Genomic DNA, 22733 nt, shown 5'->3' on the forward strand with positions numbered 1-22733 from the left:
ACTCCCCTGTTCTTTGACTTCTCTGTAAAAATCATAGTAATCTGATGGTCCTAAATATTTGTGATTGGACCTATCTTCCATGAACGATCTTGCCCATCCATTTCTATAAGCCCGTAAATGCGGTTTGGTTCATCCAATCATTTTGACTTTTTAAAGGTAGTAGAAGAAGAGTAGTTGGACCTAATAAACGGTCCGAATGTATGACATGGATGGCAACAAAACCAAAATGGCTTAGGTGCTTCCAAAGGTTTCTTCACATATGGTTAACAAAAGTTAAAATCATTTTATGAGAGTAAATGGGCATGTAAATGAAATTATCTCTATAAGAGAAAATTTAGAAGTAAACGAGCAGGTAAATAAAATCCTCTATGAGTACTGTAAGTAATAGTGTTCTTAGTTGCTTGGAAGACCTAGACTGCTCATCAATTCCAATGCACATTTCATGGGATACCATGGAAACATCAAACTGACCCAACAAATATTAACTACTTGATCCATTGCCTTAGCATGGACGGTTAAGATCATTTGCACAAATATAGGTCCAATCAACAATTTGATTAGAGTGTGTGTACTGACATGGGTGTGTACTAACAAGCTAACCCCCCCTCCCCCCCCCCCCCAAAAAAAAAAAAAAAACCAATTTGATTAGCCTTTTGATCCAATCCATAGGCAACATTGTATAAAATTTAGGGCCTATTGAGTAGAAGCGTAAAAATAAGCTCCACAAAAATTTGTTGCTCTCTTCAATAAATTATTTGAAATAATAATATTTTTTAGATACTTTTTATACTAGATGTATTTTCTAAAGCTAAAAAATAGTCTTAAATTCACTAAAAAAAATAAATAAAAGACTATTAAAATAAAATAAAAATTTGTTCACCATATGATGGACTGTAACTGTCAAAGTTGAATGCGCAAAGATGGACAACCCACCTTAATGGACCCCACAAGATAGGCGATCCACATTGAAGGTGGGGTCTACATGATGGATGGTCCACATTGAAGGTGGGCTCCACCTTTGATTGCCCATTCCTCTTGATTGAATGATTTTAATCATCTGATCAATAGGAAGAAAAACAAACAATCCACACTGATTATTTAATAGAAGTACAGTTATAGATTTGGGTTATCTATAAAGTAGGGTTCACTTTTAGTTATTATTTTGAAATGAAGTGTCAAGACGTACACCCAGATCCATAGCTCAACTGGCAGACTGAGTGGAGATACCTCGTTTCAACACTTGAGGTCTTGGTATCGATCCCTTAGGGGGGTGGCTAACATGGAGTGTGTGTACTGACATGGGTGCCCCCCACCCATAACATGAAGTGTGTGTTATGGGTGCTGTGTGTACTGACATGGGTGCCCCCCACCCATAACATGGAGTGTGACTTGATCCCCCACCCCAAAAAAAAAGTGTCAAGACTTGACATTCAAGAGTAATATAGATTAATAATACATTGTTTTATTATGATGATCTAGTAATCTCATTGATGTTGTGCTACAGGACCTGGTCCATGCAAGTAGGGCCATGGCACTGGTGATCTGGCCTACAAAATGGCAAGTTAAAAGAAAATATAGCCATGGTCCACATTCACCTGAAAAGAAAAGGAAAAAAAAGAAAAAAAGAAAAAAAAGAAAGAAGAAGTTCCTGCTGTTGGATGTCAGCTTTCTTTCTGTCGAAAAGAACCACCTCCTCTATTGACTTCCATGAATACCAGTATATGGTGATGATTGTTTTGCGAAGAAACTACATATACGGTGAAAATGCTTCTGCGAACAGAAGTCCTAACAGTATGGATCGTTCATCGGGCCAGCTTACAAAAAAAAAAAAAAAAAAAAAAAAAAAAAAAACCAACAACAACAACAACAACAAGCGATTACCAAGAGAGAATTCCCATTACTTGGGCTTCTTCTTAGCTGCTTCTATTTTTCGTTTTAGTTCCTCCATGCGAGCTTTAAAAATTTCAAACTTCATGGTTTGGGCCAGTGGCGGTCCACCTCCGTTACCATCTTCACCGTCAATTCTGGGTGGCGCGCCAAAAGACCCTTTAGCCTTCTCTTGAAAATCTGTCCAATTCTTTCTAGCCTCTCGTTCATCACCAATTAGTAGATATGCAGCAGCCTGTATTGCACGAACAAATACATGCAATTCCTCAGACGCATCACCAAAATCAAATGTGTACAGAAATCCATACCGATAATCACGGAAACGCTCACCTGCGAACCAGTTCGTACGTACTTCGTACGAACTTTTTTGAGAACCCATCCTACGTGATGTGGATACAACATCTGAACCGTTCATGTGAAGCAGCACCTCGTGAAACCCTCCGGGCCCAAGTTTTACTTTGATCTAAAACTTTTATGGCCCATAAAAATGAAAACATTTTCCTCCCTTGATTTGCATTTCTCTTTGCTATGGCCCAACAGAATTTTAGATCAGGATGAAAATTTGCTACATGAGGTTTCATGGAATTGCACATCACATGGACCGTTCAGATTAGACACCCATGACACGTGTGAAAAGGTGCGCACGTGCGTAGGTGCGCAGGGGAGCATGACTCCCGATAATCATATCCATTTTGCCATTGTGCTTGTGGTATAGGCATAAAATAAATCTGGCTCGTCCAAACTGCGGGCCCCATTGCTGGTGGAGCATACCAGGAATATCTGGCTGATTGCACAATCTTAAATGTCAGGTTTGAGGCTGTTGTGCGAGGACTTTGCTGGGCTCGGGCCTTAGGTTTTAAGATTTTGGGCAGGCCCAATCCAAACCTTCAATCCAAGAAAATGAGAGAGAGAGAGAGAGAGAGAGAGAGAGAAGATTCACCAGGTATAGTTCAGGCCTCGCATCCGACATGAAAAAACGTTCCACTTCCACGTCATTGGAACTTGGGCCCCCTTTGGTGTCTGCTTTAGAGCCTCTTCCGTAATTTGGTTGCAGAAGCGTTATAGCTTTTTGATATTCTCCCTGCCACAATAACAAGGAATTCATCTTTGCTGCCCTGATCATCACTAACGTAAGAGTTGTAGATGGTCTATTGTCCTAGTGGACCCACATGGTAGATGGGCCACCCTTGAACAGTACTAGTGGTCCAGCCAGTCGAACAAGTGGACAATTGGAATCGGTATGGACTTTCGTCCTGGTTGTCTCCACCATGGATCGGTTATTAAAGATTCTGATCGGGCAATCCTAACCATCTAATGAATAAAAACCAAGAAGAGAATTATGAATAATGATCAAGAGAAGATTTGAGTTTAGAGGAGTACTTGGTAGAGAAGCATCTCTACTAATATTAACTTTAGTTCATAAAATTCCTGACCGCGTTTCTCTTTGCGGAAGGTTTCATACTTGGTTTGTAATTTTTTTATCGTTGCATCTGCCCTGTCAGTCATTTTCAGCTTGCGTGCAAGATCCTGCACAGTTGGAAAAAAGGTTATGATAAATGCTGTTAGTGAAAATATTATTGAGGTTTTTATAGGAAATCTTTTTAAGTTCATGATATCCAACCCTATATTATGTGTAATCCATTTGCCTCTTGTCTGTTTTTTAAGCATTTAGAAAAATAAAATAGATAAGAGACAAATGGGTCTTTCCACCCCTATCTGTACGGTCAAAGTTTGGAAAATACATGCAGTCAAGTGGGGGAAAGTTCTTAATTTCAAGCATTTTTTGGATTGGTGAAATCATTAGTAAAAGATATATATATATATATATATATATATATATATATATATATATATATATATATATATATATATATTAATTTGACACATTTACCGTTTGAATTACAAAAAAATATAAATTTACAAAATGATTTATATCTTTATGCAAAAGTTGTGATTGTTTAGAAAATCTAGTAGAATTTTATCCTAATCCATTTTTCTTTAGCAAAAAATACAAGATAATTGTTAGCTGTTAGGTGAAATATTAAAAAGTTCCAAAAATGGAATATATTCAAATAATAATAATGATAATTATAATTAAATAGCCATTACTTTTTCCATATTCACATATTTTGTGCAAGTATGTTTGAATATGTTTGTATATGTATTGGAGAATTGAATTACAATAATTTGTTGAATAAAGCAAAGTCACTAGCTATGGTAGAAATTTTTGCACACAATCTTTTTCTATTGAGAATTGATCCCATAGATGCACACTATTAAATTTTTTCCACTAACATTCCACTCAATGCAGGCGGTTATTACCAACTGATACCCAACACTGTTGGAATTGCAAACCAAAGCCCAGCATTTGTTGTGACTGTTCATCTTCCAAAGCACTACAACACTTCCCATGGAGCTGTTTTGGAAGATGAAATGCTTTGTGTATTTTCTACGAATATTAAGTGTTATAAGCTCCTAGTAGGGGCAATTTTGTCTTTTCACCTTACATTCAAATGCCTATAAATTGGCATCTTGTGTGTCTGGTTATAGCAAGTAAAGCAAGTCAATAGCAAGTGTGAGAAGTTTGCAGTAGCAAAACAGTTTAAAAGAATAAAAATTCTGTTTTTCTTCTCTCTTTCTTCCTTCTGCATTAGATTTGAGTTGTGCTAAGGCTTTGTAAAGCCAAGAAAAGCTCTAGCTTATACGGCCAACAAACTGGTATCAGAGCCCAGGTTCTTCTTCTACAAGAAGTTTCTAGCAATTTTTTTTGGCCAAGTACAGATTTTTTTCTAAAAAAAAAAAAAAAAAAATCTATTTTAAAAAAATAAAAAAAATCAGATTGCAAAGCCAAGTTCTTTTCTCAGTTCCCTGGTTGGAGATTGCCAGCAGTTTTTCAGCAAAAAAAAAAAGAAGAGATTTTAGCAAAAAAAAAATCAGATTGCCAGCAGTTTTTCAGCCAAAAAAAAATAAAATCAGATTTCAGCAAAAAAAAAGAAGAAAAAAAAGAAACCAGATTTCAGTAGTTTTTCAGCCAAAAAAAAATAAAAGAAAATTTCAGAAGTTTTTTGAGCTAAAAAAAATCTGTTTTAAAAAAAAATCAGATCTTCCCCTCTCCCTTCATTTTCAAAAATAAAAAATAAAAAAATCAACCATTCTTAAAAAAAAATCAGATTGTTTGTGTCCTCTTGAGGCTTAGTAAAACCAAGTCATCTAACCCATAAAGCTTGTTCAAATGGCCAACACAATCCAACCACAGGTTCCTAAATTGTCTAAGGACAAGTATGAAAAATGGTGCATCCAAATGAAGGCGTTGTTCAGGTAGCAAGAACTATGGGAGATCGTCATTGATGGGTATGTAGAACCCACTATGGAGGAAGAAGCCGCCTTCACCAACGAAGAAAAGACCGCTCTCAAAAATCAAAGGAAGAAAGACAACAAGGCTTTGTTCTTCCTCTATCAAGGGTTGGATGAATCAACCTTTGAAAAGATTGCCAAAGTGACATCAAGTAAACAAGCTTGGGATACCCTTGACACCATCTTCAAGGGTGTTGATTGAGTAAAGCGGGTTCTCCTTCAAATACTAAGGGCCAAGTTCGAAGCGGCACACATGAAGGAAAGTGAAAGTATCTCTAACTACTTCTCACATCTAATTGTTATTATTAACAATTTAAAAAGAAATAGTGAAAAAGTTGAAGACATACGTGTCATGGAAAAGGCACTGCGATCTCTTATAACTAAGTTTGATCATGTGATTGTGGCGATCGAAGAATCAAATGACTTAGAAAAACTGTCCATTGAAGAACTGATGAGATCGTTGCAAGTGCATGAGTAACAAATGTAAAAGAATGTTAGTTTAACGCTTGAACATGCCTTAGAGTCTAAGTTGACTCTAAATGAATAAAAGAATGACCATATACAATGAGGGGGCTATGGCACTAGCAATCGTGCAAGAAGCAGAGAGCATGGATATCATCCAAGCCATCAACAAAATCAACAAAAGTTTACCTATTTCCCTGAAAGAGGAAATGGTAGAGGCCGATTCATACGTGGTCGTGGAAACACAAAGAATGTTCAATGCCACAATTGCAAGAAATTCGACCATTATGCCTTTGAGTGTTGGAGCAAAGTGGATCAAGATGAATGATCCAATTATGCTGAAGCATCACACCATGAACAAGAAGACTCCACACTCCTCTTCACATAAGAAAATGCATGTGAACGGCCAGATGTGTGGTATCTCAACACTGGTGCAAATAACTACATAAGTGGTAATAAAGAACTGTTCGTGGAACTCACAAAAGAGTTCGTGGCAACGTGAGTTTTGGTGACTCATCAAAGGTACCCATGATAGGTAAATGAAAAGTTAAAATCTATCAGAAGAATGGTAAGCCAAATTACATCTCTAATGTGTATTACGTACCAAACATGAAAAATAACATCTTCAGTATCGGCCAACTCCTTGAGAAGGGGTATGTCATACACATGGAGAACTATTCTCTCTCTATAAGAGATACTCACAGGAGACTTGTGGCTCAAAGTCCAAATGGCAAAGAATCGCATGTTTCCGCTCTACATTAACACAAAGGCTAAGAAGTGCCTCTATGGACTCGTGAAGAATGATTCATGGAGATGGCATCTTCGCTTTAGGCATCTCCATTTCAGTGGCCTTAAACTCTTATCCTCATTAAGTATGGTGTATGGCTTGCCGACTATTGAAGCTACAGAACATGTGTGTGAGGCGTGTACACTCGGCAAGCAACAAAGAAACTCCTTCCCAAGTGGAGTGTCCAGAAGAGTAAAGGAACCACTTTAGTTGGTTCACACTGATAGCTACGGACCACTTGAAACACCCTTGCTTGGATGTAATAAATACTTTATTACCTTTATTGATGCTTTCAACAGAAGACTTTGGGTGTATTGCATTAAAGAAAAATCTTCCGCTTTCACTATCTTTAAAATTTTCAAAGCTCGTGTTGAAGTTGAAAGTGGTAAGAAAATTAAAGTACTCAGATCTGACAGAGGTAGAGAGTACACCTTAAATGTATTTCAAGATTTTTATAGGGAACAAGGCATCAAGCAGCAACACAGTGCAACCTACACGCCATAGCAGAATGGCATTGCGGAACGAAATAACCGCACCATCCTCGACATGACAAGAACCATACTCAAAGAGAAAGGCCTGCTAAAGAGCTTCTTGGTAGAGGCAGTTGCATGTACTGCCTACTTGCTCAATCAGTGTCCAACCAAGAGCGTCAGAAATATGGCATCACAGGAGGCATGGAGTGGTTACAAACCGAGTGTGACACACCTAAGGATCTTTGGGTGTGTCACCTACACTCAAGTTTCAGAAGCAAGAAGAAGGAAGCTTGATGATCGTGGTGCGAAATGTATCTTCATTAGTTACAGTGAAGAATCTAAAGCCTACAAGCTCTACAATCCACTAACCGATAAAGTAGTGGTGAGTAGATATGTGGTCTTTAGTGAGGAAGAAACTTGGAAATAGAATGATGAAGAATCGACCAAAGATATTCAAGTCGAAATAGAAGAACATGAAGAAAGGCATGACTGTCAAGAGTAAATGCTCGCAACACCTTCTTCGGCCGCATCATCAGTACACAGAAGTCTAGGAGTACATTCCATCACTCCCGAAAGTACTCAATTAAGTCAAAATTCGACCAGCTCGTCCTCACCCATGGCACTTATAGAAGTGAAAAACTTAAGCGACATCTATGAGCAAACTGAAGAGGTTAATCTTTTCTTCCTGTATGCAGATCATGAGCCTCTGACATTTCAGGAGGCTATAAAAGAATAATGTTGGAGAATCGCTATGAAAGAAGAAATTTATGCCATTGAGAAAAATGACACATGGGAGCTGACTACGCTTCCTAATGGCCAGAAAACTATTGGCGTCAAATGGGTATAGAAGATCAAGCAAAATGCTGATGGTGAGATCGATCGCTACAAGGCAAGGCTTGTAGCAAAGGGCTACAAACAGAAGTATGGGGTGGACTATGAAGAAGTCTTTGCTTCTGTTGCTCGCCTTAACACTGTGAGGATGATTATCTCCCTTGTAGCCCATCACAGTTGGATGATCTATCAACTAGATATGAAATCTACATTCCTGAATGGAATTCTGGAAGAAGAGGTCTATGTTGACCAGCCTGAAGACTTTGTTATGCAAGGGGAAGAACACAAGGGGTATTGACTAAAGAAAGCCCTCTATAGGTTAAAACAAGCTCCATGTGCTTGTAATGCACGCATCGACAACTATCTTTAAGAGAATGGTTTCGCCCAATGTCCATATAAGCATGCAGTTTACATTAAGAAGAATGCTCATGGCGATATGCTTATAATATGCTTATATGTTGATGATTTACTATTTAAAGGAAACAGCCGACCGATGTTTGATGAATTTAAAAATGCCATGTTTAAGGAATTCGAGATGACTGACAGAGGTCTGATGTCCCTTTTTTGGGCATTGAAGTGAAGCAACAACATGGTGACATCTATATATCTTAGAAGAAGTATGTCAAGGAATTGCTTGAAAAGTTCAAGATGGCCAATTGCAATGCCGTAAACATGCCTGTAACAACAAACTTAAAATTGACAAAGGAGGAGAAGGAAGAAGCATTGACTCAACTATAATCAAGAGTTTGATTAGAAGCCTATGGTACCTCATAATCACAAGGCCAGATATCGTCTACAGTGTTGGGCTTCTAAGTAAGTACATGGAAGCACCAAAAGAATCATACTGGCTTGCTGCAGAAAGAATCCTCAGGTACGTCAAAGGAATAATGAAAGTCAGTCTTTTCTATCCATACGATGATGAAGCAATGCTATATGAATACTTAGTGATTGGGGAGGTGACCAAGATGAAAGAAAGAGCACTATTGGCTATGTATTTTATTTCGAAATGACTGCTTTCACATGGAATTCTAAGAAGCAGAGTGTGGTCACTCTGTCCACATGTGAAGCAGAGTACATGACAGTATCGTCCACTATCTATGAGAGAATCTGGTTAAGAAATCTGTTAAATAAGCTGAAGCATCCGTAGGAAGAATCCACAGTCATATATGTGGATAATAAGTCGGCAATCAAGCTAGCCAAAAATTTCAAGCAGCATGGAAAAAACAAACACATTGATACCCGATATCATTTTCTGAGAAATCATTTGAAGCAAAAAAATGATAAAATTAGAATATTGTCATACTATGGAATAGGTGACAGATATTTTCACAAAGACATTGCAGACAGATGCATTCAAACGACTAAGAACGATGCTGGGAATGAAGCCAGTTTTGATTTGAAGGGTATCGAGTATTGGAATTGCAAACCAAAGCCCAACATTTGTTATGACTATTCATCTTCCAAAGCACAGCAATACTTCTCATGGAGCTGTTTTGGAAGATGAAATGCTTCGTGTATTTTCCAGGAATATTAAGTGTTAGAAGCTCCTAGTAGGGGCAGTTTTGTCTTTTCACCTTACATTCAAATGCCTATAAATTGGCATCTTGTGTATCCGGTTGTAGCAAGCAAAGCAAGCAAGTCAATAGCAAGTGTGAGAAGTTTGCAGTAGCAAAACAGTTTAAAAAATAAAAATTCTGTTTTTTTTCTCTCTTTCTTCCTTCTGCATCAGATTTAAGTTGTGCTAAGGCTTTATAAAGCCAAGAAAAGCTCTGGCTTATACAGCCAACAAACACCCACTCAATGATACACCCAATATAAAAATGGATTAAGATATATTAATAAATATTTCTAAATACCTATCTATCATAAATCATCATCATCAGCCTTGTTTGGATGCTTGTAATTGAAATACATTGGAATCAAAATCATATGGTAAATGGAATCGATGTTAATTAAAAATCTCAGTCGTGTTTGGATGGTTGTAATTAGAATACACTGGACTTCAAAAATTGTGTTTGAATGTCTATAATTAGAATGCATGCATTAAGTAAATCAATTTTAATACCCCAAATTAATATATTTGACATTCAACATAATAATTGTAAAATACCCATTGAAATATATATATATATATATATATATATATATATAGAGAGAGAGAGAGAGAGAGAGAGAGAGAGAGAGAGAGAGAGAGAGAGAGAGAGAGTAAAAAATAAGGAATTTTGAGCCTTGAGTGGACCATAAAAGTGGGACTACCTTAAAAAATCCGACCCTTTCAAGTATTTGCATATGATCGAACGATTATGCTGCATTTCTTTCACATTGATTTCAATTTCCATTGTTTATCATCAATCAAATGACTTTTTTTTTTCCTTCTTCCCATGTGCATCCATGTACCACCTATTACCATCAACCAAACGACCCTAAGACTTATGCCAACTGAGTTAAGGTGTATCTTTCGACACTAAAATCCATTTGGTACCATACTTCAAATAAACAGTCGATCACGTAGGAGATATCATGAAAGCGTGCAACTAGAAACGAACTTGGTTGCAAGTTGTATGGGAGGGTGAGTGCAATTTCATGATTTCAACTAACCCAACTAATAAAATTGCAATTCAATTAAATTGTGATAGAACGTCCAAACACAGCAATAAAAGTTATAAAGAAAATGGGAAATGTGCACACTACAAAACCTGCAAATCGGTAAACTCAAATCGCTCTTCCTCTATAAGCTCAGCCAGCTTGCTTTTAGCCTTTTCCAATTCTGATCTCTGAGGGGGTGGATCAATTGCATCCATCAACGCCTTGAGTGCTCTCTCATTAAGTAACATCAGGTTATCCTTCTCATCATTTCCTATAGTTCCCATCGGGTTATCGTTCTGATCACTAACTGTAGGGTTTTGGTTACCCATCGACCACGGGAAATTAATTCCTAGTGGGATTGCGAGTGCCCGTGGGCCCACCATGCCGCTCAAACATATGGCTCCTAGGACACAAGCCATGACTACCGTTGTCTTCACCAATATGGGCGGCTCAACCCCATCATCGCCACCGTTTTTGTCTTTAGGCGTCGGAAGAGAGTTGACGACTGACGTCTTTCGATGGGCCTTCTGAGTGGGCCATGATTGCAGAGTGCGGACAGGCAGTGAACAATGGCGGTGGAAGCTGAGATCGACGTGAAAGTGGAAGATGGTTGATCTGTCGTAAGGTGTGGTGAAGATGGGCTTCGTACAGAGGTGGCGAGATAGGCAGAACGTGGCTTCCATGGGATTGATGGGCTTTGATGGATTTGTTGGGGTTCGCTTGATAGCTTGGATTTGTTTTTAAGAGGAGATGGATGACATTTCTACTAGCGTGAGTAGGCATCTGAATCCTACTCTCACGTGTCCCGATGGCGCAGCTTTAGTCGATCCCTGACTGTTGGGCCCACCTTGATGTGTGCGTCTTAAATCCACAACATCCATCCGTTTTGACAGCTCATTCTAGGGCATGATCCCAAAAATTAAAAATATCGAAATCTTATTCGGACCACACCACAGGAAACCGTGGTGATTGAATACCCACCATTAAAAGCTTATTTGAGGGCTACCGGAAAGTTTATTTGCCATCCAACTTGTTGGTAAGTTCAATAAGACATGGATGAAGGGACCACGCATATATCATATTGATCTAAAACTTTTGTGGCCCACAAGAGGTTTTAAATGGTCGACCACCACTGTTTCCTGTGGTGTGTTTTACCTGAGATTTGGATATGATGCATTTTTGAGATAATACACTAAAGTGGGCTATCAAAAAATATGGACGTTGTGGATGCAAGTCTCATACATCATATGGTAGGCTTTACAACCGTCCGCTTCCTTTACACAGGTGTGACACACCTGATGACCATACCGGCATGAATTTTGAGCCACAGCTGCTAATGCCGAGCAAACGAAACGGTGGGTCCCACGTGCTGTCCACACACGGCTGCGTGGGGCCTAGATGAGAGTAGGGTTCAGTTAGTAACTCGCGGGAGGGTACATCGCTTACGAAGAGTCCTGTGTTTCGGGTTAAAAGCAAAGCATGACCGTACTTTTTCCGGATTCCCTTAGAAAAACTTTCGTACTTGGCAAAGTGTGATGGATAATATGCAGGCACTTAATAAATTACTTACAAATTGCACACGTGGCATACAGGTAAGTGAAATTAAACTGTTCATATTATGATTTCAGGTTTAGATTGGTCACGAAATAAAAAATTACTCTTACTTAATTATCTGATTATCAGATTGTTGAACATTTATTGGATGGTTAAAAATGAATATATCCAATGGTTTGGTTACAGAAAACTAGTGTCCACAACTCAGAGGTTAGGTTCGTTCAATCAATTTGACACTGGGACTGTAACTACAGAAGAGTGTCCTACACAATTTTGTAGGTTTAATTTGAGTCAGTAGTTGCCACGTTTACAATATCTAAGCGCCTGTGTATCAAGCGTTATGCGCTTCCTAAGTATCACATAACTCCCCTTTGCCTATCGCAGAAGCAAGGCATCGACATCAGGGATTTACTTGATACTCCGGCAGCTTACTTGATACTCCGGTAGCTTTCGTTGCTTGATACACAAGCTTACTTGATACCCTGAAATTGCAAACGTGATACACGTTAAGTCAAATTGAACTAATTAAATTATATAAATTATTCTCTCTGAGTCGTAGTTCCAAAATAAGATTGGTTAACTTAACCCAACCTTTATGATTTGTGGACGCTTGTTTATGGATAAAGAGCACTTGTATATTTTTCATCTTTAACAGTCTAATAAATGTCCACCAATCCAATTATCAGATAAACATGTAAGCCACAATTTTAGCACATTACACATGCAAGCTGGGATCCCATGATTTGGACAGTTTAATTTCAATTAGTTGTAAGCCAAAAGTATTCTAGCAGCCAGATCATGCCTTAGTTGATGTGCTCTCAGGATCTTCATGGCTACCACCACCTAAGTGTTGTTAAAAGATGTCTTAAATCTGAAAAAGTTCGACTAGCCCAAGAAAGTTTGGCTCTAAGTTCAGTAACAAAGTATATTAGAATTTTTGTGATTCTCAACTTATCGAAAATTTGCTTCGACTCATCGAAAGTTACGCAGACAATACACGGGCTGCATAAATTTGAGGCAGTTTTCAGACTATTCCAAGTCGGTGCGAAAGTGAAATTTCTTATATTATAAATAGGAGTTCCTATGGCTTTTCTAAAACACTCTAAGGCTTTCTAAAGTTATTCCAAGAGTTTTAAAAGGGTTTTAGGGTTTTCAAAGGGTGTAACAGGGGTGAGATTCGAGGTTGTTTGAATCGGGTAAGTTTTATCTTTTTGTAATTTATGTTTTCATAGTGGATTTCTGTTGCTTTATACCGTGGTTTTTTCTCGAAAAGATTTTCCACAAGTTAAATCTTTATATTCTCGTGTTTCTTTAGTGCTCTTGGATTGCTATCCTAGATCTGTAGATTTGTCTGTGTGATTCCACAACACAAATCCCAACAAGTGGTATCAAAGCTATTGTTGGGGCACAGATTTGGATCTGCAGGATTAACATCAATGGAAAGTACTAGGTATGATATTGAGAAGTACTCAGAGAAAAATAACTTTGAGTTATAGAAGATCAAGATAATCAGTTCCTTAATCATGTAAGGTAAAGATGGTGTTCTTGAGGAGCGAAAGTCTATTATGACTGATGATGATTAAAATACCCTTGATAAGAAGGCCTTATCCTCAATCCTTTTATATCTCATGGATGAGGTTCTTTACAATATTTTAAGGGAGAAAATTATATCTAGTTTATAGGCGAAGTTAGATGATATTTATACGAAAAAATCTTCTGAAAATTGCATACACTTGAAGCTACAGTCATATAACTTCAAGATGACAGAGGGTGGAGATCTGAAGGCCTACATTAGTAACTTTAATAAATTGGTTTGCAAATTACTGGATGTGGAGGAAGTGATCAAAGATGAGGAATAAGCATGTATGTTGCTGAATTCCCTTTCGGCACCGTATGAGTCATTTAAGGACACAATGTGCACTGTAAATAAAACCATGAGTGTTGACACAGTCATCTCAGCCCTTCAAGCGAAGGACATGACAAAGCTAAATAATGACATAGGGACATCTTCTGATGCACTGATTACGAGAGGCAGGAATTCTAAGCGAGATACATGACTTCAAGGTTAAGATCTAAGTCCATGGGTAAGAGTAAAGGCAAGTTAGAGTGCTGAAATTGTAGGATAAAGGACACATGAAGAAGGATTGTACAAATCTTAAATCTAAAAGAGAAAAATCTACGGCTTCATATAGAGAGGCCAACGTTGTCACGTCTGATGAAAGAATGAGTGGATGCGAAGGTGATTCTTTATGATCAGATACTTATACGATGAACGTAGGGACGAGTGGATTCTAGACACAGGTGCATCTTTTCATATGACTCCTCATCAGAGTTACTTCGCGAGCTACAGAGAGTGCATTGGTGGATAGGTGTTTATGGGCAATGACATTGCCTGTAATGTTGTGGCTGTTGGTATGGTACGCATTAAGATGTTTGATGGGACAGAGCGTACTCTGACTAAGGTGAGGCATGTTCCCGACATAAAGAAGAGTCTGATTTCTCTTGGTGCACTAGAGGCTATAGGGTGTAAGTTCACGAGTATTGATAGTGCCCTTAAAGTATCTAGGGGGCACGTGTAATCATGAAAGTGCAACGACTCGATAACATTTATAGGTTGATTGAGAGCACTTCAACGAGTGGAACTGCAGTAATTGTAGGAAATTTCACCTCTACACGTGTGTGGCATGCTGGGCATGGCCACATGAGTGGGCAAGGCATGAAGGCTGAGACGCGTGAACAGAGATACAGAGCAGGTGGAACAGCCACCTGCGAGAAGAATCACAAAACATAATCGCAGGATATCGGCAAGGTACATGAACGTCTTTAATATCGCATATACTCTCGTTACAAACGAGGGGGATCCGTTTACTATTCAAATGGCTCTAGGTGAGTCTTGTGTTGAGAAGTGGAAGGTGAGTATGGACGGTGTGATGGACTTATTGTACTAGATTGACATATGGAAGCTGGTGAAGCTTCCAGTGAGTCGGAAAATGATTGGATGTAAGTAGATCTTCAAAAGGATACAGTATAGATACAGAGTGAGGCTGGTAGCAAATGATTATGCTTAGAGAGAATGGATTGACTTCTCAGAAATATTCACATCGGCAATATAATAGGTGTCTATTAGATTCATATTGGTGCTGGTTGCCCAATACGATCTCAAGCTGGAATGGATGAATGTGGAGACTACACTTCTGCATGGAAAATTGGAAGTGTTGTCATTCATGGAGCAACTAGAGTGATTCGAAGTTAAAAGGGCAGAGAACAATGTTTGCAGGAGGTCGTTATAGAACCTGTCACCTAGGCAGTGGTATAAAATTTTGATTTTTCATGGTGAATCAGAAATTTTCTAGGAGTGAATACGATAACTGTATCTATTGCAAGACACTGAGTGATATTGGCACGGTCATCATCCTGGAATTGTATATTGATGACATGTAGATCACCAATCAAGACATGTCTGAATTCAATGTACTGTAGACTCGGTTAATAGAGACATTCGAGATGAAGGATTTGTGGGCTGCAAAGATGGTTCTTAGCATTGATATTTATAGAGACTAGAAGAGGAGTAGGCTTTGGTTATCACAAACAGAATACATTGAGTAGGTATTGATCAAGTATCCAATGGATTATGTAAAGCTGGTGAGCATTCCTTACGTGGCTCACCTCAAGCTTTCCTCAGGACAATGTTTCAAAACAGATGAGAAAAAGCAGGATATGTTTCACGAGCCTTATTTGAATGCAGTTGGTAGTACATGCCATTATTTGTATTAGACCAGTTATTTCACAGGCAATCGATGTTGTGAGCAAATACCCCGGCAAGCAACATTGGGATGTAATGAGATGGTTACTTCAATAAATTCGAGGTACAAAAGACTGCGTCTTAACTTTTGAGAAACTAGGAGCAAAGTTGGTAAGTTATGTGGATTCAGACTACGCAGACTGTGGATTCCAGAAAGTCGACTTCAGGTTACTCGTTTGTACTAGAGGGTGAAGCAATTAGTTGGATGTCGAAGCTTCAGTCCGTGATGGCTCTTTCCACGATCGAAGTAGAATATATGGCAGTGACAGAAGCGTTTAAGGAAGGTATTTGCTTAAGAGGCATGATAAATCAGTTGGGGCTTCAGCAGGAGGCCGTGCTGGTTAATTGTGACAGTGAGAGCGCTATTAATTTGGCTAGAAATTCTATTCATTACTCACGTATTAAACACATTGATGTTTGTCACCACTTTATCCGATAGATGCTTGAAGAATGAGGTGTTACTTTGGAGAAGATTCACACTAGCGTGAATCCAGTAAACATGCTTACCAAGGTTATTCCTGTAGAGAAGTTCAAGTTCTATGCAACTTCTCTAAGCTTGACAATGGCATAAAAGAAGGATAGAGTATGCACGAAAAGCATTGATTAAAGTTATGATGTGATGCAGAGATAAGAAAAGAGGTCAAGAATTTATACGTTTGAAGATTGAAGACATGTTGAAGATTGTTGTTAAAAGATATCTTAAATCTGAAAAAGTTCGACTAGCCCAAGAAAGTTCGACTCAAGGCCCAACAACAAAGTATATTGAAATTTCCGTGATCCTCAACTCGTCAAAGGTTACGCAGATAGCACACGGACTGTGTAAATTTGAGGTGGTTTCTGGATTATTCCAAGTCGATGCGAAAGTGGAGTTTCCTAAACTATAAATAGGAGTTCCTAAGACCTTTCTAAAATACTCTAAGGCTTTCTAAAGGTATTCCAAGGGTTTCAAAAAGGATTCTAGGGTTTTCAAATGGTGTAGCAAGGGTGAGATTCGAGTTTGTTCGAATCAGGTAAGTCCTCTCTCTTTGTAATTTATGTTTTCATAATGGATTTCTATCACTTTGTACCATGATTTTTTCTTAAAAGGGTTTTCCACGTTAAATGTTTGTGTTCTCTTGTGTTTGCTGGGTGCTCTAGGATTGTTATCTTAGATTCATATGTGTCATTCCGCATCACAAATCCCAACATAAGGCACATTACTACAGTAGAGTATGATGGATAATACACAATTGTTTACAAATTACTTATAAACTGCAGACATATTTGTTTTGTGGCCTTACCAATAAATGTATAATGCCATTAAGGTTTATAATGTGGACCGATAAATAAGATGTTTGATTGATTGCCATAATTTTAATTTTTAATTTTTTTCCGAGCAAGTCACGTCACGTCATGTCTTCACGTCTGCATGTCAACAGTAATTAGTGTCCAGTCCTTGCCATCAAAACTATTTTCTACTAGATTCAGGTTCTTTAAGAACATGTCACTATAGCTTAAGGCTATTCAATAAATTTTTGATTTTGGTGGCCTAATCTGAGCCCATTGCCAGCCTTAAATAAAAAAGACTGTAATAAGTAGTTCATATCTGTGTAAAAGTTACTCCTACTTATTCATCCCTATTCATCTGCTTGCAGGGAGCTTAGAGCTTATTGTCTTGTGTATATGACAACTGAGGAAACGGATTGCATTCTACTCACGCCGTACATCTCTTTTCTTGTAATATTTTAAGGTATGGGTTCAAAATGAGGGGATCTTACGCTCAAGTGAACTACACCAAGTATTAAGTTTGGGTTGCATTAAATGCATAAGGTGTTAAATGCAAGAGTCATATCATGTAGTTCACTTACTGTTCTGAGAAAAGGGTTGGACCGCATGGATAAGCAGATCATGGTTGGCCCCCACGTAGATCAGCTGGTCCCTGGCTAGAGACCGGCGGGAATAAGATGCAATCCACTTCGGTCATCTAACCTGCGCATTAATTGAGCCCTGATGGGATGCCCCAAAATCATGCTTATGCAATTATTAGATGGTAGGAAACAGAAAATAATCGATAATCACCCAAAAACCTTCAAGTCATGTGGTGGCCCACATGATGTTCTGACTGTCCTATTTTTTTTGGGTGTCCAAATTCACGCTAGTCCAACCCTACTGGACAGGTTGGATGCGGGCCATGCACGCCACGATGGGCCCACACACAACTCTTGAAAAACAAGCTTATTCTCCAAGGACCTGCAAAGGAAACGGCCTCTTGAGTGTATGCTGTTTGTTTCAATTCCCAATTTTAGCTGAAGTTGGTGTCGACAGCCTCTTCTAAGCTGGGCCAGGGTCGGCCAAATTGGACGATCTAGGCCCATACCAAAGCGTGGCAATGTTCCACAAGACCGAGCCCAGACCAGGTCATACCGTATGCAAATTTCAGCAGTCATGGTCAGGATCTACCCAAGCCGTGACCATCCATCACTAGGAGCCGCTGAGACTCAATCCGACGCCCCGAAACTTTAACTAGGCCCAGGAATTTGGGGAAACGGATTGGCTACTCCCCCTGCCACCAGCCAATGGCTGGTGTTCGGTGCTCTGTGGGCTCCATAATGATGTTTGTGTTTCATCCATACCGTCCATCTAGTTTTCTAGATCATTTTATATATTAGATAAAAAATGAATTATATGCCAATCTCAAGTGGACCACATTACAGGAAACCGTGTTGAATGAATTTCGACCATTAAAAATTTTTTGGGGGACATGAAAGTTTTGGATCAAGCTGATATTTGTTTTTACCCTTCATCTGGGTCTGTATGACCTAATCAATAGATTGGATGTCAAATAAACAGTACATTGGGCCTTAGGAGGATTTTAATGGCGGATATCCAATCAATATTGTTTTCTTGTGGTGTGGTCCACCTGAGATTTATATTCCTCTCATTTTTGTGATCAAGCCCTAAAATGATCTTTTAAAATGGATGAACGGAATGGAGAAAGGACATACATCATGGTGGGGCCCACAGAGCACCGACCACCAGCCACGGGGCTGGTGGTGGCAGGGGGAGTAGCCAATCCGTTCCCGGAATTTGGACTTACCCCTTGCGTGGTGCGGACCTATCAACCCATTGATTCCTTTTCAGTATTGGCCCGCTTCAATGACAAACGGTGCTGGAGTGGGCCAGATTGTATTCAACCTTCCATCCAGCGGGGATGGAAGTGTCGTAATTGGTCCAGCGCACACAATGCCACCTTCTGAAGTGGAATAATTACTCTTGCATGGGCTGACCATTCGGTCCATACTGGTTTGGTGTGGAGGTGTTATTATTTAGTACTCGGGCTAAATGTTTGTACAGTACCGTTTGGATTTTCAGTTTGTGCAACTGGGCCATGATTTATGTTCCAGACCGTTGATATTTTGAGCCGATGCACCGAAACTTCACTAGATTGAAAGATCCTACCTATCGAATCTTTCGCCCTTTTTTGGGTTGAATGTGAACCATGGTCTATTTTGTTAGCAGCTTATTGAACGGTTGGGATTCTTCTTCAGCCTCAGAGATTTTCAGTGCATGGCTGTCCACATTGGGCACATAACATGAACGGTTTTGAACCACCGAAACCATGGGTCCCATTTGTATAAGCTGAAAATGAAAATTGAGCTCTGCAAACTTCCAGCTGGAGCATCGTAGAGTAAGGCAGAGTTATCTGTGCGTCTTGAACCCCGTATGAACGGAAGCGGATTGGCTGGTGTAACACACACCACCGACCTGGCTGGTGTTGGTACGTGTCGTGCGAAGACGAGCGCTGACGCTCCTCGAGCTCAGGTTTACCAACGGTTCAAAGGAGATCAAAGTTATATGGCCCATAATGATGTGTTTATTATATCCACACAGTTCATCCATTTAAAGAGAACATTTTAGTCATGAGCCCAAAAACGAGTTGTATCCAAAGCTCAAGTATACTACACCACAAATAGCAATAGGATAATGATTCTCACCGTTAAAACATTCATAGGGCTCACTATAACGGTTATTTTCCATCCAATCTATTTATAAGGTTTTAATGGTAAACGTTCAATCCCCCACTGCTTTTTGTAGTGTGGTCCACTTGATCTTTAGATCTGTCTAATTTTTTGCTCAAACCTGCGGACGGTTCGGACATAACACATCTCTCATGATGGGAGCTACAAAACTTGGTGACGTCAACACATCAGCCAGGTCGGTAGTGTGTGGTACACCAGCCAATCCACTTTCCGGATGAACAGCAGTTGTAGGACTAGGCAGCCGATGCATCACGAAAACGGGTCTGTGGACCGACATCATGGTGGGCCCCAGGAAGGTTTCAATAGTAGGGCCATTTCCACTGTTCCCTGTGGGGTGGCCCACTTGTGTCATCTTCTTGTATTATCATTAAGACATCATCAAAATATTGTGGTCCATCGCTTGCGCCCGATTTTTGTGTGTGTGACACGTGTCAAGTCTTGTACTTGTCTAGCAACCGGCTGGGGTATGCATGGTGTCCCACACCTATATTCTCTGTACACGTGTGATAACAGATGGAACTCTACACCGGTGGTCCCCACTGTAGATGTCCCACCGTGCAAAAGTGGACACCCATAAATGATGGGCTCAAAGGAGAAGTGGAGAGCTCCATAAGAGTATGGGTTACTTTCGTACAGCGTCGCCATCCATCCATCCATCCATCCATGAAAAGGGACGCGGATTGCGTCCTATCCGTCCGGGCAGGGCTCTGTGGGCCTACCGTGATGTAAGTGTTTTATCCATGCCGTTTATCGCTTTTCTCAAATCATTCTAATATGTGAACTAAAAATTGAAGCAGTTACACAGCTCTATTGGACCACATCGAAGGAAGCTGCAGTGATAATGACACCCACCGTTGAAACCTTTCTAAGGGCCACCGTGATGTTTTTTTTACCACCCAACCTATTAATAAGGTCAGGCAGACTTGGATGTAGTGAAAACACAAATATAAGCTTGATCCAAAACTTCTCCAGCTCAATTTTTGGCTCATACCTTAAAATAATCTAATAAAAAATATGAACGGTGTCGATAAAATAATTACATCACGGTGGGCCCACCGAGCCCTGCCCTGTCGGATTACCGTCCGGGCGGGGGTAGGACGCAATCCGCGTCCCCATGAAAGGGGCCCACTAGCAAATAACCACCTAACGCCATTGTATCTTCGTCAAAGTCATCTAGGGCTACAGCTTTTGTGAGCCCTCTGGCAATAAATGAGGTTTCCTAGGACCCCCCGCATCTCTCCATGGGCACTCCACGTGCTCAAACATGCCACCGAAGCACGTGCGGGACATCCAAGCCGTGCATCGGGGGGCCCATCTTCGTACATATGATCTACATCAAACATCAAGCCAGTCCATTCATCTGCTGGCCAATAGATCTAGCAAGTGAGGATGATCTGATGCATTGCTCAGATGACTCACACCCGTGTCGATCCGTACGTGCGGATGCATATAAAAGTGCGTGTGGTGAGGTGCTCGTCCGCCCATCGACATCCCCGTGTCGGAGTCAAAAGTCGTCGAAGTCTACTGAGGGGATATTTTTCTAATGCAAGCCAGAAAAATTAATGGATGAGCACGTTGCCACCGAATCATTTTCCTTCTCTCTCCAACGATCTTCATTTTTCTTTGGTGAGATTCCGGCTGGTCATCACGTTGGGCCCCACTGACATGTTTCAGAGACCAAAAAGTCATTCCCGTTCCATCATCAGATGGGTCCAACGATCGTTTTGGTACATGTGTGGCCCACTCATTGATTACTCCAAAATGATTTCTCCACCTACCCAAACGCAAGATGGTGGATATTTGATCAATTGCATGAATTTCTTATATTCATTACTTCGGCTATTACTCAGTGGCTTCGAACCAGATTGGTAGCTACTGACTTTGAGTCGACTCAGACGAGTCCTAGACAAATCATTCCATCTGGGCTATTGGTAAGAAGATTGGGTGTATCTATACCTCTGCAATTTTCGAACCATGGACAACTCATGGAATGGCCCACTTTATGAATGACTGAGACCTAAGGCACCAGTGCTATGAATTTTGTTTTAGATCTCAAGGACATGAATATGTAGAAATGGTTTCGTTAGCTGTGATTAATTTCAAAAGGAGTTGATTGTAATTATTTTGCAAAACAGTTTTTGCTTTTCATCTGTCAAGACTATTAGGATATATGTGCAAGTTGGTCGGATGATTTTAACGATTCAAATTTTATTTACTACCATGAATAAGCTATTCCCCCCACGAGCAAGATTCATTGATGATCTTGACTTTTGATTTAAGAGCAGAATCCCATCCATTGAAAATTTTCTTTTCATGTAGAGAAAGTGATGATCACAGTCATCGGTTCAGTTTAAATTTCTTGCAGTGTCAGTGTAGCATAAAGTCCCACAACATGGACGGTTTGGATAATCAGACCACTTAGCCCGAGGGCCCAGTGGGTGGGGACACATGCTGTATCCTGAGTCGGGACAGGCAAAACGAACTTCCCTTCTATGCAAAGGAATGATCATGCACGTTCCAACATACAGTAACGCTGGAGCTGTGTGGGGCCCACACGTGGTGTTTATGTGGAATCCAAACCTTGCATCTGGTGAGACTCCTAATGTTCACTCCGGTGGGACACAATACGGGGAGAAACAATCGCGCCTAGACCTATATATTCACCTTTTGTGGCCCACCTATGTTTTCTAGTGACTGGATTGTCAGTGGATTTCTTCATCCTGGTGGGCCCCACTTAATGATTGGGTCGGATGATCTATATGCAACACTTTGGACCCCACATTTCATTTGGAAGTTTCTGTGTTTGGGGTCCTCCACCCATTGTTCCTTTGGCGTGGCCCAGCTGAGTCCCGGGTTAGGTGGGAATTAGGCATATTTGATTAACATGGGGAGGTACGTCTAACGGACAGGTTGGATGGCACTCGTAAATAGTAATGGGCCCCACACTCACGCATCACGGTGGGACCTACCAACTGAAG

At 40.0% G+C, this 22733-nt stretch overlaps 1 protein-coding gene across 1 annotated transcript; it reads right to left on the minus strand.

Moving 5' to 3' along the window:
* Positions 1-1830: 1830 nt before the first annotated feature.
* LOC131238718 (uncharacterized) lies at positions 1831-11156 on the minus strand. Its single transcript, XM_058236328.1, has 4 exons — positions 10491-11156; positions 3268-3414; positions 2828-2968; positions 1831-2122 (listed from the first exon to the last, which is right to left on the minus strand). The coding sequence occupies exons 1-4, from the start codon at positions 11061-11063 to the stop codon at positions 1898-1900; spliced, it is 1086 nt and encodes a 361-aa protein (XP_058092311.1). The 5' UTR covers positions 11064-11156; the 3' UTR covers positions 1831-1897.
* Positions 11157-22733: the final 11577 nt, after the last annotated feature.

The sequence above is a fragment of the Magnolia sinica genome, chromosome 3 (assembly GCF_029962835.1).
Source record: "Magnolia sinica isolate HGM2019 chromosome 3, MsV1, whole genome shotgun sequence".
NCBI classification, from domain to species: Eukaryota; Viridiplantae; Streptophyta; class Magnoliopsida; order Magnoliales; family Magnoliaceae; genus Magnolia; species Magnolia sinica.